At 39.3% G+C, this 16,709-nt stretch overlaps 1 protein-coding gene across 9 annotated transcripts in view; it reads right to left on the bottom strand.

Annotated features, from left to right (window-relative positions):
• The window catches only part of LDB2 (LIM domain binding 2), a 380,705-nt gene that overhangs the window by 67,703 nt on the left and 296,293 nt on the right, over nucleotides 1–16,709 (bottom strand). For all 9 annotated transcript variants that reach the window (XM_004282526.4, XM_033410699.2, XM_004282527.4 and 6 more), the window contains exons 3-5: nucleotides 13,207–13,379; nucleotides 6,267–6,389; nucleotides 3,557–3,640 (exon numbers count right to left, since the gene is read on the bottom strand). In XM_004282526.4, coding sequence (XP_004282574.1) covers nucleotides 3,557–3,640; nucleotides 6,267–6,389; nucleotides 13,207–13,379 — 380 coding nt within the window. The remainder of the gene's footprint in view (nucleotides 1–3,556; nucleotides 3,641–6,266; nucleotides 6,390–13,206; nucleotides 13,380–16,709) is intronic.

The raw sequence follows: 16,709 nt of genomic DNA, 5'->3' as shown, positions 1-16,709 counted from the left end.
ACCAATATCATCATTCTATGAAATAGTGCCATTTGCAGCACCATGGATGGACCTAGAGATCATCATAGTAAGTGAAGTAAGTCAAACAGAAAGACAAATATCACAGGATGTCACTTATTTGTGGAATCTAAAAAAAATGGTACAAATGAACTTATTTACAAAACAGATTCCTAGACATAGAAAACAAACTTATGGTTACCAAAGGGGAAGGGGGGGAGGGATAAATTAGAAGTTTGGGATTAACAGATCCACACTATTGTATATAAAATAGATAAACAACAAGGACCTACTGTATATTACAGGCAGCTATATTCAATATCTTGTAATAATCTATAAACAAGAATCTGGAAAAGAATATATATGTGTGCATATACATATATATATGAATCACTTTGCTGTACACCTGAAAGTAACACAACATTGTAAATCAACTATACTTCAATACAAAAATTAAAAAAAAAACCTATCATTCTACTTTCTTACTAGAAAGGCAGCAGTTTTGCCATGAGACACATAGATTCTAGAGTTCAAGTCCTGGTTCTGCCACTTGGGGACTTAAAGCTGGGTGACTGACTTTACTTATACCATCTGTGCCAGCTCTCTTGTGGGGAAGGTACTGGTGTACGTGGGCCATTGTGACATCCAGCTACATCAGGACGTGTACATATAGCAGAGCCTGCAGCTACCGCTACTTCAGATGGTAGCCTTGGAAACGCTACTCTCTATTGCCCCAAACCATACACGGTTCCCTGTGTCATTCCCCCTCTGCAGGTGTGATGTCCTCACTCTTCATGGGCTGGAAGCAGAGAACTGCAGATGTGGGGACCAGTGGGCCTTGTTGACCCCAGGGTGAAGGCCACAGTTTCACTGATGACAATAAGAGCAACTGGGGGCGGGGTGCGGAAAATTCAGCCTTTATTTCTCTGTGTTAAACGCAGCTAAAAGATGTAATAAAGGATCTGTCCAAGATCTCAGCAGAGAGTTAGCGACCAAGTCTAGGATAGACTCCAAAGTCCCAGATTCCTATGTGAGGTCAGCTGAGGGTACGTAGTGTGGAAATTCTTGATCCGCCTAAGGAGAAGCATGTTCAGATGGTTTAAACTAAATCTCTCCTGGTTCCTGACAAGAAGAAATGCCCAGCAGTGTAGGGCATCCTTCTGAATTCCTGTGGCTGGAATGGCACTGCAGACCCTCACTTGCCCAGACATTGCTACCCACTCCCACTGTGCCAGGAGCCCCACGGGGGAGCAGTTCTTAATGCAGAGCCTGGAGGTTTAGGAGAACGTAGCCTCGGCTACCTTGGCTGGGAACACTCCCCTCTGGATCCACCCTCCTGGGCAGACTCTGGTTTTCCTCTGAGCAGGAACCAGGGGGCTGTTTAGTGGAGAACGCCCTGGCTCAGGGCTGCCAAATGGGTGGGCATGCTGGGGGTGAGGCGGTGGGAAGTGAAGCTGACTCTGGCTTTTGCCACGTCTCGACTGGGCTCTGGGGCATCTAAACTGAATAGAAAGAGACTCTTCTCGCTCACCCAAGAAGGGGACACTGCCATCCTCGTGGTTAATCTTTTCAGAGGCTCCTGGCCCAGTAGCCCAGGCAGCCAATTGCTCCAAGACCTGGCTCCCAACTAACTCTCTCTCCCATTTCTCCTGGCAACTCCCTTCATGTCCCAGCATCAACAGACTGCTTGGAATTCCATCCCCTAACTTCTGCTCCCTCTGATGGAAATGTCCTTCCTCCTCCTTTCTCTGGTTTAACTTTATTCATTCTTTCACACACTACACAGGCATTATCTCTTCCATGAAGCCTTCTCTGACGGATTCTTCTGAGATGTCTATCTTGTATTCCCATAATTTCATCTGGAAACTTCTATCATGGTATTCACCATTTTGCATATAATGTTCTGTCTTTATGGGTCTGACTCTCGTAGGAGGACGTTTCTTGATAACAGGTGCAACGACTTTTGTCTTTGAATCTTCAGCGTCTTGCCCAGTGCCCGGCACATTGCAGTGAGGGCATGACTTGGAAACATTTGTCCAAATTATTCTTCACTTACAGAGGAGGAAGTCCGGCCAGGACATTTCAGCATTTCAATGTATGCAAACATGATTGTACTTAGAGGATTGTGAATACAAAACAAAATTCACAAACCTGCACTTAAGGATAAAGAAACAATAGCATAAACATTATGATGGGGTCGGGCCCTGGAGAAGTGGTCTGCTACATCACGGTGGTGAAGGAAGCCAGCAACTCAGAGGCAAAGGAATGTGGACTGTGGCCACTGCCTTCGTGTTGACTCTGGAAGACAATGCTTGCTTTATGAAGGAAACCATATCCTCTACTTGCAATGTGATGACTGCCATTCCACACTAAAAACCAGTGTGATATATGTTACCCTGTTAGACCAAATACGGAGGCTGTAAGCGTTATGTGGGCAGAGAGTTTTGCCTAACATTTAATTTTTTTAAAATAAAAATTCATTTTATATCCAAACCAGAAAATCTGTTACACAGAGAGTCCCTAAGAAGCCTTAGAAATAAATGTCTGTGTTATAGCACCAAGGTGAATTTCTTCAAGGGACTCTCTCTGGAGGGCACACCGAGCCTCCTCATAGGTGACTGGTCCCTGGGTACAGACACAGAGGCTGTGAACTCAACAAAAGCACATTGGAAACTTGAAACAATCAGAAGGGACATAGTGCCAAAGCATTTTATGAAAGAGACATTGCTAGCCTGTGAATAATTTATTCCAGGAGTCAGACAAACATAGAGAAGAAGCTCAACACTGACAAATTCTAGGTCTGATGCTTTTTGTTAATTAAACCCAATCATCTGTTGATCACACACACACACACACACACACACACACACACACACACACACACTGTGGTATAAGACATACAAATTGTGCTACTGTTCACAATTGTCAAGACAAGGAAACAACCTAAATGTCCATCAACATTTGCAAATGTTGATGTGGTCCACGCATGCAATGGAATATTACACAGCCATAAAAAAGAATGAAATAATGTCATTTGCAGCAACACGGATGGAACTAGAGATTATCATACTAAGTGAAGTAAGTCAGAAAAAGACAAATACCATACAATATCACTTATATGTGAAATCTAAACTATGACATAAATGAATTTTGTTTCTACAAAACAGAAACAGACTCACAGACATAGAGAACAGACTTGTGGTTACCAAGGGTGGGGGAGGGGTGGAGTGGGAGTTTGGGATTAGCAGATGCAAACTATTATATACAGGATGGATAAACAAGGTCCTACTGTATAACACAGGGAACTATATTCAATATCCTGTGATAAACCATAATGGCAAAGAATATGAAAAAGAATGTATATATATGTATAACTGAATCACTTTGCTGTATAGCAGAAATTAACACAACATTGTAAATCAACTATACTTGAATAAAATAAATTTAAAAAGATATACGTATTGTGATATATTACCTCATTTTAATTCCTTGGCTCAAGATATATATAAACCTCTAAATTCAAACTCAACAGGAAATATAATCAACCCATTGGTCTTACCCTGAGGTAGTTGAGGGTGAAATTTGTTAGCCCCATCCTGGTGATGTTTTTGGACAGCTGATCCAGGACCTGAGGATCTTGTGCCTAAACAGGAAAAAAATCATATATTTTAGCCCTGTAAGATGGTACCAACAAAGTCCTCGACTGTGCTACAGCTGCTAAGAAATACAATCTGCACCTTGTCAATTTTTCTCAGAGGGGCAGGCTGCTGGAGATAATTTAATTCACATTTTGAAGACACTTGCATATAACACTTAAGGACACTTTTGGATCAGTGGTGCAAGACCCATCGCCGGGGAGAATCAAACTGAGTCAGATGGGAGAAATGACTTCACCTCCTCTGTGAGAGGCCCTGTGTCTTCAGGAGGAGGGTCATTAAGTCCAGCCAGGACACCTCCGAGGTCCCTGGCACTGCCGCCCCCCTGCCCCGAGGGAAGGTGTGGGCTGGATCTAGCAGAGCCATGCTTTAGGACTGGCCTCTGCTGCGTGTTGTGACAGTGTTGTTTTCAACAGCTTGGAGCTGAGGACTAAATGTGAAAACTTTGCAACTACCATGAAATATACACATATATTAAAAAATTCTAACTCTCCTCCCCATTAAGCGAAGGCTAGAAATAGATGTCTTCAACAATTTTCATCCTGCAGGACTGCAAGGGTATGTATAATATTTTCCAAAGCATCAGCCACAGAAAAAAAAGATGTAATGTTTTGTGGGCCACCCCCAATGTTCAGTTTGACCAGAAAAAAATGAAAATTCTTTCTGGATTCCAACGTAAAGTGTCTCTTAGTTGATGCTCTTTCTGTTTGTCTTTTCTTCTTTTTTAATTGATATAAACTGTTGCTAAACAGAGGAAGTCTTAGTAAACATCCCTTTATCTCCACATCTGCATTCATGAGACCATCTAGGCTATACCAACACCTTAATTTATTCTTTTATTTTTTACTTTAATTTTCCTCACAGTGATACAACCAACTGGCTTTGTGTATATAAATAAAATGCAGGAGAAACAGTCAGAGCTTGTCACTTTTCATGTCAATTTCTGGAAAGGGAATCCTCTGTGGACATGGAGCTGGTGTTTATTGAAGCCTTTCCAGGTTCCAGGAAGAGCTGGTTCTGTAGCGACGCATCAAATAGTTGTGGTCGACCTCAAGGAGCTCACATTGCAGTTGGAAGACAGGACGATAATAAACCCATGGAAGGCCATTTTTGCTTTCATCATGGCCATTGTTGCTGATAGCCAATCACCAATACTCACAGAGGTCCTACTATGTGCCAGGCACTGGCCTAAGTGCTTATGTGCATTAACTCTTAATTTTCAAACCAGTCCTCTGAGGCAGGCTCTATTACTATACCCATTTTATAGATGAGGGACTGGAAGAACAGAGATGTCATGCCACTTGCCCAAGGTCACACAGGAACAGGGATTCAAACCCGTGTGTTCTCAGGCCCAGGCTCCTGACCACTACTCTACGCTGCTGCTTCTCCGTCTATTTTGAGACTAATAAGAATGGCTATTCCAGACTGCTTCAAGGAGAGAGGAGAATGTGAACTGGGCTTTGAAAATTGAGGAGAACTTGGGCATGGATGGGCAAAAAGAATGTAGCACTCAAGTGTACAGCACTCAAGTGTACAGCAGAAAGCACAGGGTCGATGGAAAGGGTAGAGATTGGACAAACCAGATGGAAGGAGGGTGTTGAGGACAAAAGCCTGGGGAGACAGCCTGTGGATGGACAGTGGGGAGACAGACAGCTTATCAGCCTGGGTGTTAGAGTCAGAACCTGCTGAATCGAAACCTTGATTTGTCCCTTTTGGGCTGAAAAGCATTGGACAACTTATTAAACCTATCTGAGCCTCCATTTCCTTACTTCGAAAATAGGAGTAATAACAATTCACCTCTTCGAGTTACTGTAGGGACTAAATATAAGGTGTCCAAAATGCTTAGCACAGGCCCTGCGTATCAAACAGCCAGTAAACGCTCACTACCGTGACTGTATTCTCTTTTCATTGTACAGGGTCTTAAAAATCAGGCTCATTCAGTCTGATTTTGTTCCAAAGCATTTTCGCAGAAGCTGCTGCATCGCACATTCTGGAAGAGGGATTTATTTAATTTGATGCTATGTGACTCCTTCTTAAGGGACTGACCTGATGAGTTCCTACCAAGTCTTACCTTTAAAAATCTCTCTAGATTGCCATCAAATCCACCCTTGCACCTCATTTGTGCTCAATAAATTTGATGTGATTTATGGCCAAATGCGACCAAGAGGACCCCAGGTGTTCTGCTGCTTCCCAGCGCTGTGGTTAGGAAGGGCATGGACACGGATCTGAGGTATGTGAGCCCCAGGTCTTGTCGGATGGTTCTAATCAAAACTGGAAACTGTTTTTCTTACTCTCTGTTCTATTTCTTTGCCCATGTATACATAACAGGTTTATTAGCCCAGGCAGAGCAGTACTTGATAATGACTGCATGGAATTTAAGAAAAGTACAAACTGTTTATTGAGGTAACCTCAATTTGGAGTTTAAAGTAATAAATTATTTTTTAAAAAGGCTCACAGGGCACCAAACTTGGGGGAAAAACTCATAATTTAGAGTTAATTACCTAAAGTGTGAAGACTCTGGGAGTTCTTTCACGGTGAGAAAGTGGGGCTTCTCCTTTCTGAGTAAAATGAGGGGATGAAAGGAAGTAGTAAAATAGAAATTAAGTTACTTACATGCATGGCAAGAATGCTTCTCGGGACTAACTCTCTGTATTGTCTAATGGTAAAGTGCCATGTCTTTATTCTCATGAGATCATCAAAGGTGAACTCCAAGGTCAGTCTGCCTTCTGTACACACCTGGAAGCAACAAACAACAGACTCAGTGGTTAGGTACTTTGTGATCACCACATTTCTGTAACTCACAGGTCAGCCACTCAGCGTGGTCTCCCTGACTCCCCTTGGGCGGTGCTGGATCTTGACAAAAATGTGACACGGGTGATGTATCCAAGGAGAACAAGACAGGTGTAAGATCTGGAATCAGTGGGGTCAAAAGACAGCACAGCTGCTCACTAGCCATGAGCTAAAGGTAACTCGACTACTTACTACTGAAACTCCAGGAGCCCCCATTTCTTCATTTATAAATATACAGACAAAACCCATCTTATAGCAATGATATGTCAAAAACTCCTGGCACACAGTGTGTCCCCCACAAAATTGGTACTCTTTCACCTCCTTTTTTCTCCATTTTCATTATGCTTCTACCATAGGAGTTTGAACTCTGTTCTAATCTTGGTTATGCTACTCTGGGAGAAAGTATCTAATAAAAGTATCCCTGCTTACGTATGAGTTTCTACAAGGTTGCCCAACCAGAGAAAGTTTTCACTTCCAAAGAGAAAAGCCAGAGGGCAACGCTTAACCCAAGGCTGTGGGTATCAGTTAGTGACACGTGGAAAATAGAGGCACATTTAGAATATATTCCTTGAATCACATCCTATCAGCCATGACAAATTCTGCTTGCATAAAGGGCCAGGCTTTGGGGGAGCCAAATTAATTTAAGAAAAATATATATTATTAATGAGACAGGGTTTCTGAGGCTCAGGAACCCCTTGATAGAGTGATCAGTGACAGGGTAGCATTTTTATCTTCTTTTGAAAGTCAGATGATTTTAGGCATGTAGTTCTTATTTTATTTGCCTTTCTTTTCACTGTTAATGACTTTGAAATGAAAGAAAATGCTGGGTAGTCTCATGGCACTCATTCTATCTCAACTATATAAGATAGGAAGTGGAGGCATAATATTGGTTCAGTTGTAATTAAACAATTACAGCTCATTATTCAGTCCATGTTTACCTTAGAGAAGCAGTAGAAAATAATGCATGGAGGCTTTGGCATCAGAAAGTCCTAAATCCAAATCCTGACTCTATTTTTCACTTATTTTGCAACTTTGGGAAAAACAAATAAATTCCTTAAGTTTCAGTTTCCTCATCTGTAAAATGAGGATAATAATATCCTTAGGTAGGACTGTTGGGAAAGTATATTAAATGAAATTGTGTATATAGATTGCCTAGTACTGTACCTGCCAGTAAATGATAGTTTAAAGATGAAAGACATGTAACCAAAGAACACAGAACCCTAGACCACAGGTTGTTATAATGTCTTATCTGAGACCTGCGGGGGTGGGGGGCGGGGGGGTTTGAGCAGTGTCTCAGGGCCTTTGCTGGGAAAAACTTAGCCTCCACCTGGATGCTGAGATTCCCACTCACTTCCTAGACTCAACCAGAACAGCTTCAGTTTTATCTGTTTTAAATATTGGACTTCTGATCAAGCCTTTTCGAAGAAAGATTTCTTAGACTGAGAAAAGAACAAAACTTTGGAAATCACTGCACTACACATTAAAAAAAGCAATCAACTGAATAGGGAAAATGATCATTTCTAAAACTATAGTCCATGAAGATCATTAGCAATTTATATCAACCTTTTATGAAATATTAATAATCACTTCCTTCTTTGGGAATTTAATACAAAAAGCCACCATTTATTGAGTTGCAACTATGTCCTAGGCACTGGGTTAGGTGATTTCTATTGTCTCTAATTTAAGGTAATATTTTCTTTAAACAAGGGAAATACCAGTGCAGGAGAATTAGTAATGTGTGGATAGGGCACCACTTAAGAAAGATGCTAATAACGTCTGCCATCTTCATTTTATCAAAGGTCTCAGAAGCACTGTCAGATAATTATTGATAACCTGGGTGAAGACCTCTAACTCAGAGCCAATTAGCAGAATCTGTGGGTAATTTCAGGCATGGGGCTCTTTGCCCCAAAACTCCTCGGCTGAGTTGTCTTCAGAGCCTCATTTTTGGCAACTTTGCCATGAGAGTCGAGCACAGTGAAATCGGGGAAGACTTCAGCGTCCCCACCTCACTCCTCTAGAGCCTCATCAGCATCAGAATTAATTTAACAAGGTTTTCAAAAGAGCTGCATGGAGATTAAGACACGCAATTCCCCCTGGAGCGTTAACATGACAGAAGCCACCTGCAGTGGAGGCTTTCACAAAGGGGAGGTAACTGCGGCCAGACATTGACAGAGAAATGTATTGACAACACAGGACAGGGAAGGGATATTTGGATGCTACAGTCCTTTTCTTTTAAAGAGGGAGGATTATTGGCTATTTAAACAAATATTAGCCCAGTTAAATGTCATCCTTTTTTATTATCTAATCTGTTTGTTTTGTGTTTATGAACCATAATAAACCCAAGTCAGAGAATGGTTTCGGTTTACTTCTACTGGAATAGAATTTCATAAAGGGAAGGCCTGGATGGAGTTCGTCTGATGAATTACTCAATTGGAGCAGCTCTAAGGTCAAGTTAAACTGTGATTTTTGTTTACTGTGACATAGCAAACCAGCTGAGGACTCTTCATGCAGCCAAACTGCTGTGGGCCTACAAAAGGGAACATCTCAACAGCCTTGGACTCCTCCTTTCTCAGCCCAAACCAAGGAATCATCTTTATCCAAGGCATAGGATGTGCAAAAGAGGAATCCTGAGAATTGAATCTAAGTTGATTGTGTTGGGTGTTTTCTTTAAGGGAAATTAAATGACTGACTTCCTTGAATGACAAGATGGAAGAGAATTTGGTCACTGCTAATCTTCCCCAAGTAATTCTATCCACAGCCTCCACCCAAGCCCTATGCAGTCTCTCCAACCCCTGCTCCCATCATGGAGGTTAAAGGAAACTGAAGGCTTTGTGATTTATTTTATATGCAACAACCAGCAAATGGAATAGAGGCACTTAAGAAAAAAAAATATATATGTATATATTCCTTGTTTGGAAATTGTAAAAAAAAAAAAAATGGGCATAACTTATGAAGGCGAATTAATGTTTTCTCTTTTCAGAAAAATTCTGTGCATTCCTTGTAATCAATACAATTAATGTAGCTTTTATCTAAAGTTGGCCTTTTTTAAAAAAAGCTGCCTTTCACTTGGAATCCAAAATCAAAAGGGTCCCCAATTAAGAAAACATTTTCTGTTGTGCTGAATTCATGTTACCGTACTGTGAGCTCTGACATTTTGTTTCTGTGGTAACCAAAATCAGCTGATTAGTTGGCATGGCAACAGAAAAGATGTAATCCCAGCAGACACACTCTAATCAATGCCCCCAGCACAGATGGTCTCTGGAGGATCAACAAGAAAGAGGCTGGCAGGCGTTCAGCGGATCACGTGCTAGCTTGAGACTAGGCCAGGAACAAGAGAACTAAAAAAGAACATTTCTCAAACTAACCGGTAGCTTTTTAACCCTTTTCTTTCTTTGACTAATTGTAAAGCAATACTGACCATGTAGTTGTATAATAAAATGATTCTCATGTAGCTTTTATGAAATACAATGTACTTTTTAGGTGGGGATGTTCATTTAATTTTCTTGGCCTTTATGCTTTGAACAGCATGCATGGACTAGTGCTTTTAGATTAACCGTTGCAAAAAGCCCATTGTGTTTTACTTCGAGCTGCTGCATATGTAAATGCATATGTCAATAGATATATATATATATATACATTTATTAGAGCAATACAATCATTGATATTATAGTAATTTGGTTAGAGTCAGGATAAGAGCGTAAATGTATAAATCCTGGAGTATAACATGGTAACGTGGTGTACAGGCTAAGGTAAGAATGATGAACTAACTGTCAAAGACATGAATGAGGATTCATATTGGAAAACTGGTTGGTATTTCCATGGTACTTTTCTGCAGTAGTAACTAATTTCACAATCAATAATTGAGATCAGAAAAAAACGTAAACCTATGTTTACAGAAGTGATAAGGTGTCCAGTAAAGGCTATACTTATGGTTCCAGTGTGTGAGCCCCCAGAATAACCCAATACGTACCCCAGAGAGGAGTTCTTTCACTATCTGAATTCACACCCTCAAATACAGTTCAAGGGGTCTTTGACTCTGAAAACCTTGGTGACTGCTCTTCTGATTATTAAGCCTTGTTTCCAGTTTGATTGGAAATTGAATACAGAAAAGAAAGGCTTCATAATGTGTGTTTAAAAACTCTAATTACATATTTATCCATAATCTATAATGTTCCTAGGATCAGGAAATTGCAAAACATGCACTATGGTCCTGAGGAATATTAAATATTACTGTTGATTAGGACTGCAGCTGATTTTTGATTCACCAAGTTGACCACATTTTCATAAAAGCAACTAAGAAATGCTGGGTCAAATGCTATTTGGAGAATTAGAGCTTATTGATATTCTAAGTTAGAACAATGTGATAGTGCCTCACATAACGTGCTAAGGGATGCCATGTACTAATAGCAGGCTCCCCTTAAAAAAATTCCAAACTATTTTGCTTTGTGATACTGAAATGTCATTAGCCCCCTGTTTTCTACTAAATAGCCATATTATTTGATGACTTATTTTTAATTAATATAAGAACAAAAGAAAAATTGGAAAGATTCTTTGGGTAGTATAATAATCACCAAGGAGCAAAAAAAAAAAAAAAAAAAAAAAAAGAGAAAAGAAAAATGAATGCTTTGGAATTTTCTAAAAATAAATGTGCATAATTAGCATCTGGACGAAGTCCACACAGCTAAGCTACATTTCCCAGAAGGGATATTTTTCTCCACAGTATAGAAATATTCATTACAAGAGTTGGCAAATGTATGCTGTGGAGTAGAGTCAGATGGGTGATCTAAATAATTAAAGCTTGAGACCAAGAGAGCTGAGTTCAGGAGATTGTCCCGTCTGGGAGGTGAGTACCATCTGAGAGGGGAGTGCTCCAGGACAGGGGAAAATGCAACAGAGGAAAACCTTATTTTCTTAATTTGAATGTAAAAAGCACTTTATCAAGTCATCGAAAGAACTGGATTCTTTTTGATTTAAAACCAGTCCAGAATGTACAGCACTATATCTTCGGAACAACTGACGGTGCTCATTTCTGAAAAAGTTTTGGTCTGAGAAAGAAAGAAATTGAGGAAATAGATGAAAGCGCTATTTCAACATGCATTTTTATTTTCAGCGGCTACAGGCTTTGGAAGTAGCTCCTTCATTATGGGAAAGTTTTATTTACATATCACGGATTTCTTTTTTCCCTGAAAGCATAAGGAATTGGTGTGTTTTTCTTGAATGACCTAAAAGTAACAGTAAGCCTACACAAACGATAATGAAGCAACAGGAAAAAGGCTTTCTCTGCAGTGCTCAGGCTTTGTAATGCTACAAATGGCTCAGGTATCCACAAGGTGATGTAAATGTTTTGTATCTCCGAAAATAGGTGAGCCACAGACAGAGTAAACCGTCATCTAGGTGATCATTCCTTTCCACACAGCAAAACGCTCTTTCCAGCATAGACTTTCACATGCAGTGGGAACTTTCCTCTCTGCTCAAATGTTAAAAAGGAAGAAAGGGAAAAACCCATCTCCTCTTCCACATTTAAAATGTCTATTGACAAAAATCAAGATACCATAAACTCAATGGCATTTAATGATTTGCTTTTGCATTTTATAAGCATTTCCTTTGCTTATAAGCATTTCCTTTGTTTTTTTTACTCCCTCGTGGGCACCGGAAAGGTTAAATCGCACCAAAATCAAAGAATACTTTAAATAATAAACATTTTATAGCTACTCTTTCCACAAAATGGTGCATAAGTAACAAACACATCTTCAGTTTTATAATTGGGCTTCTGCAATTAACCCTGATAATCCAACTTCTCTTAACTATAAAGAGTGGGTTGTCATTTGTGTTTCAACTAAAAGAGATAGCTGCTATCGTAGATATTACAAATTAGTTTCACATTGAATCTTAGTCAAAATGCAATGAACTAGTGTTCATTAAAATAAACTTCCGTTCGCCAGATTCTTTGACTAAATATTTATTCTTACTAATTTTTCTCCTTGGGAGAAGATATAAGGGGATTGTCTATAGTGTTCCATTTACATTTTTATGTTTTTGTGTTCCTTAAAGATTATGGCTAGTTGAGCTGTGGTTTGTTGATTTTTTTCCCCTGCTTGTTCATATTTGAATTTAGCTTTAAAAATTGTTTAATTTTAGTAACAACACAAATACTGACCACACAGTAACAGGAGAGTGTTCTTTTAGTTGTAGAAGACCCTTCGTATAAAAACCAAAATTCTATGTAATATACAACATCATGGGCTATAGTGAACAATACCTAGTATCTTTCAAGTATTATATATTTGAAAGATACTAAGAGAGTGGATCTTAAAAGTCTTCATCACAAGAACTGTAACTATGTGTAGTGATGGATGTTAACTAAACTTATTGTAGTAATCATCTCACAATATATACATATATCGAATCATTATTTCATATACTTAAAACTAATACACTGTTAAATGTCAATTATATCTCAATTTTTAAAAAACACCAAAATTCTAATTTAGCAGCCTAAGTTTGATAGGCAGCCAAAACTCTCTTCTCTTAGTCTTGAGGGTCTATCATGTTTGACTTGCCTGGGAGCTGTATCACATGCACACACCTTAGAACAGGGTTCACCATAGGGTCTTGCCATGTTACAAACAAAAACGATGACCTCACAGTGCTGAAAGCGTCTGAGATGTGAGAAGTCAGGTTAAAGTTCCAGAAGACAACCATAATTACTATGCTTCAATGCACCCAAAGAAGAACAAGGCTTGTTGCCGAGCCTGCCCTGTACCTTGGTAAACATGGGCTTCCCGTGCTGGGTGACCATCGCACACTGGTCGCAGTCCACCGTGATGGATGAGTTGTGGTAGGATTCTTTTGAGTGTTTGAGAATGTAATACAGGTCAGTCACTCCTCCTTCAAACACAGTGCTAAAGTAACGGGGGATGAGGGTCCTGCCGATAGCTGGGAGAGAAACAACAGAGAAATAAACCATTAACAAGAATATCCAGATGGTCTCATATGCCCCACACCATTGCCAGACTTCCAACTGGATACAAGTCATACCAGGAGGCAAATTTCTCTTTATTACCCACCATGTTCCTTCTGGGCTGCAGTTAATAAAATAAAATCCCTAATATTCAGGAAACATTTATACAGTCATCTTTCCAGATTCAGTGTCCATCAAAAGTCAGTAATGTAAGAGTTAATACTTTAAACATAAGGGGGGCAAATGTACCGACTACTTTGGACCTCATGTGTATTCTCTAAGTTAAAATATTTTCAAAAAATAAAACATATCCAATTCACCTGGATTTTTCAATGGATTGTTTGCAGACCAGTTACCCAATCATGTTTTATTATTGGTAGTAGTAGTCATAATGCTATGAATTTTGATAATGTAATGCTTTGCGGTATGTGAAGTATTTTGGCCTTCACTCACTGGATCTTTAGCACAACCCCAAGAGAATGGGGGACTGAGACCCAAAAAGGTTTTTACAAAAGAAAAAGTTTTTAGGAATGTTTCAAAGTCACATGATTTATAAGTAGATAACTGGGGTCTCTAACTTCAAATCTGCAAACACCCAACCACTAAAACACTTTCCAACACTATGTCTCAAATTGCTTTAATGAAGGGAAATCTTTAAAAAGTGATCTGTATCTGTATGTACAAAGAGATCTATACCTATGTAAGTGCTGATTACTCTCTCCGCTTCTGGAGTTGAATAAAATATCTTTCCAGAATAAAAGGGTCATTTTCAGAGAACTTGATACCTTCCACTTGGTCTAAATTGGTCTCTTTCATTCCACGTGTCCTGTCCTGCCCCATTTTAGTTTGAGCGATTGGTAAGTAGCTGGGTCCCTCTGATATATGACGCTTAGAAACAGCTAACAAGCCCGTGCTTTAGCAGAGATTTTAAATCCTCTTACACTGAAAATCCCAACTCATAATATCAGGAATTTTGCCTATGTGCAGATTTTGAGGCAAAGTACTAAAGCACTCTCAAGCGATTGAAGGTTTTTAATAAATCTCTTACGTTCACTATATAAGGTTTCCTGAAAGACAAAAATAATACTGAAGATAAATAAATTACGCAAGAGAGCTTTAGTAGGAAAAACCATGCAATTTTCACTTGAATGTTTAAAAATATTTAATTTCATTTTAAAAGCATCAGTATTTATCCATTTTGTATGGATCTATCTCTCTTTTGTACATGGATTTTCAAAAAAAAAAAAAACTATAAAAAGAATATCCTGCCAAACTGCTTTCTGAAGTGATCTCTAAAGAATCCCGATGTGGATGACGAGTCTCTGAATAATTTATATAGTTGTTATTGCTTCATATTTACTGCAGTGAAATCAATCAACAAGTGTGTGCTAAATATTCCAGGATCTTTGGCAATTTCAGCCTAAATAATCCTTATACATACATTTTCTAAACACTGTCTAATCCCCAACAGTGCATGTTTATTTGTTAAATATAAAATTCAGGTAAGAGTAATCTGAGTCCATCATATCCTTAAACATATGCATAGCTGATATATTATAAAGAAAACTTTGTTAATGCAAAAAACCTTATTGTACTTTGCTAAACAGCTAAGATTAATTAAATGCATTTCAAATATTCTAACTTAAAACTAATTACCATAAATCAGCTCTAGTAATTTGACATTTGGGGATCTATACTGTGGAAAATGAACACAAACCATAAAAACATACACGTAGGGTGAAAATATTTTACTACAATATCCAAGGAATTGTCACATTAAAAAGGTTATTGCAAATAAACATCATTGGATTAGCCTACATTATAGTTTATTCATGAATCCTGCACAATTTCTTTTTAGTAGTGTTTGCTCTATGATATCATTATTTTCATTCATAGTTTAAGAAAAGTCAAATGGGAAAAAAGTTCGTTAATTCCTTAACTTTAAATTTTTAATCAGGTCTCCAACTCCAGGAAATGTACAAGCTGTACAGTCAATAGACGTAGAGGGAAATTCAGCTTTGCTTCATGGAATGCTTTCTAGCACTGAGGGAAATGATTGTTATGGATACCTGAGGTTTGTTTTCAGTCCTGTTTCCTTTGTGGGACTGCCTGTACCATTTTTTTGGAAACAGATGGTCTTACTTGGACCATCACTCACAAAGCTCTGTTATCCACTGTGGTAGACTGCTACTCTGATGGCCCCAACCAGCCCCAACAATGGAATTCATGATCTGTGTATGTAGTCTCCTATTTTCAAATCTGGACTGGGCCCTATGATCTGCTTTAATTAACAGAATGTAGTGCAAGTGACCTTGTGTCTATTGGGGCCAAAACGTAAGAAGGCCTAGAAGCTTCCACTTTGTGCTTGGGGGAAAACCCCATTGCTATGTACAAAGTCCAACTATTCTAAAACTGACATCCTGTGAGACGCCCAACCTAGCCATGTGGAGCAGCCACATGAAGGGGAACTGTGTTCTCCAGACAACAGCCCCAGCTGAGCATCCAGCCAACAGCCAGCACCAGCTTGCATGAGTGAAGCCATTTTGGAAGTGGATCATTGAGCCCCAAATGAGTTGCCTCAAGCTGGTTTCACACAGATCAGAAATGAGCTGCCTTCCACAGACTTTGCCCAAATTGCAGAATCATGAGTAAATAAAAGCAGTGTTTGTATTTTAAGCCAATAAGTCTTGGGGCATTTTTAAGTGTAGCAATGGATAACCATAGCACACTTTCAACCTCCTACGCTACAGAGATGGGCAAATTAGAATCCTTTCCTGAAAGAAAGAGGGCAGTTTTGCCACTAAAAGCATGTGGATTGTAGAAATGCTGAAGCTTGCATATAGAGGAAAGCAGATCAGAGACACCAAGAGTCTTTGTGGACTGATTTGGGCCTTGTCTTAGCTGGGAGTGAAGCCAGCTCAATCCCTTGGAGGTCCCACTTATGAGAGATATACCATCCCCCTCCTTTTTTTGCTTGAGTGTGTGATTTGCAAACAGAAGAATCCTGATTAATGTTGTCCTGTTCCAGCATGGAATGGAGGCGTGAACACACATAAAATAAGGAGGAAGTGATTAGAGAAAGGTGTTGTCAGAGACTATTAGTTTTTTATTGTTGCTGTAACAAATTACTACAAACTTAGTGGCTTAAAATCTACCTATCATCTATCTATCTATCTATCTATCTATCTATCTATCTATCTATCATCTGTCACTTATTTGCCTTATAGTTTGACAATCTGACATGGGTCTTGCTGGGCCAAAATCAAGGTGTCAGCAGGGTTGCATTTCTCTGTACAGGCTCAATT

This window comes from Orcinus orca, chromosome 4 (genome assembly GCF_937001465.1).
Source record: "Orcinus orca chromosome 4, mOrcOrc1.1, whole genome shotgun sequence".
In the NCBI taxonomy this organism is placed as follows: domain Eukaryota; kingdom Metazoa; phylum Chordata; class Mammalia; order Artiodactyla; family Delphinidae; genus Orcinus; species Orcinus orca.
The sequence above is the reverse complement of the archived record's forward strand: the minus strand, read 5'-3'. Positions and strand labels throughout refer to the sequence as shown.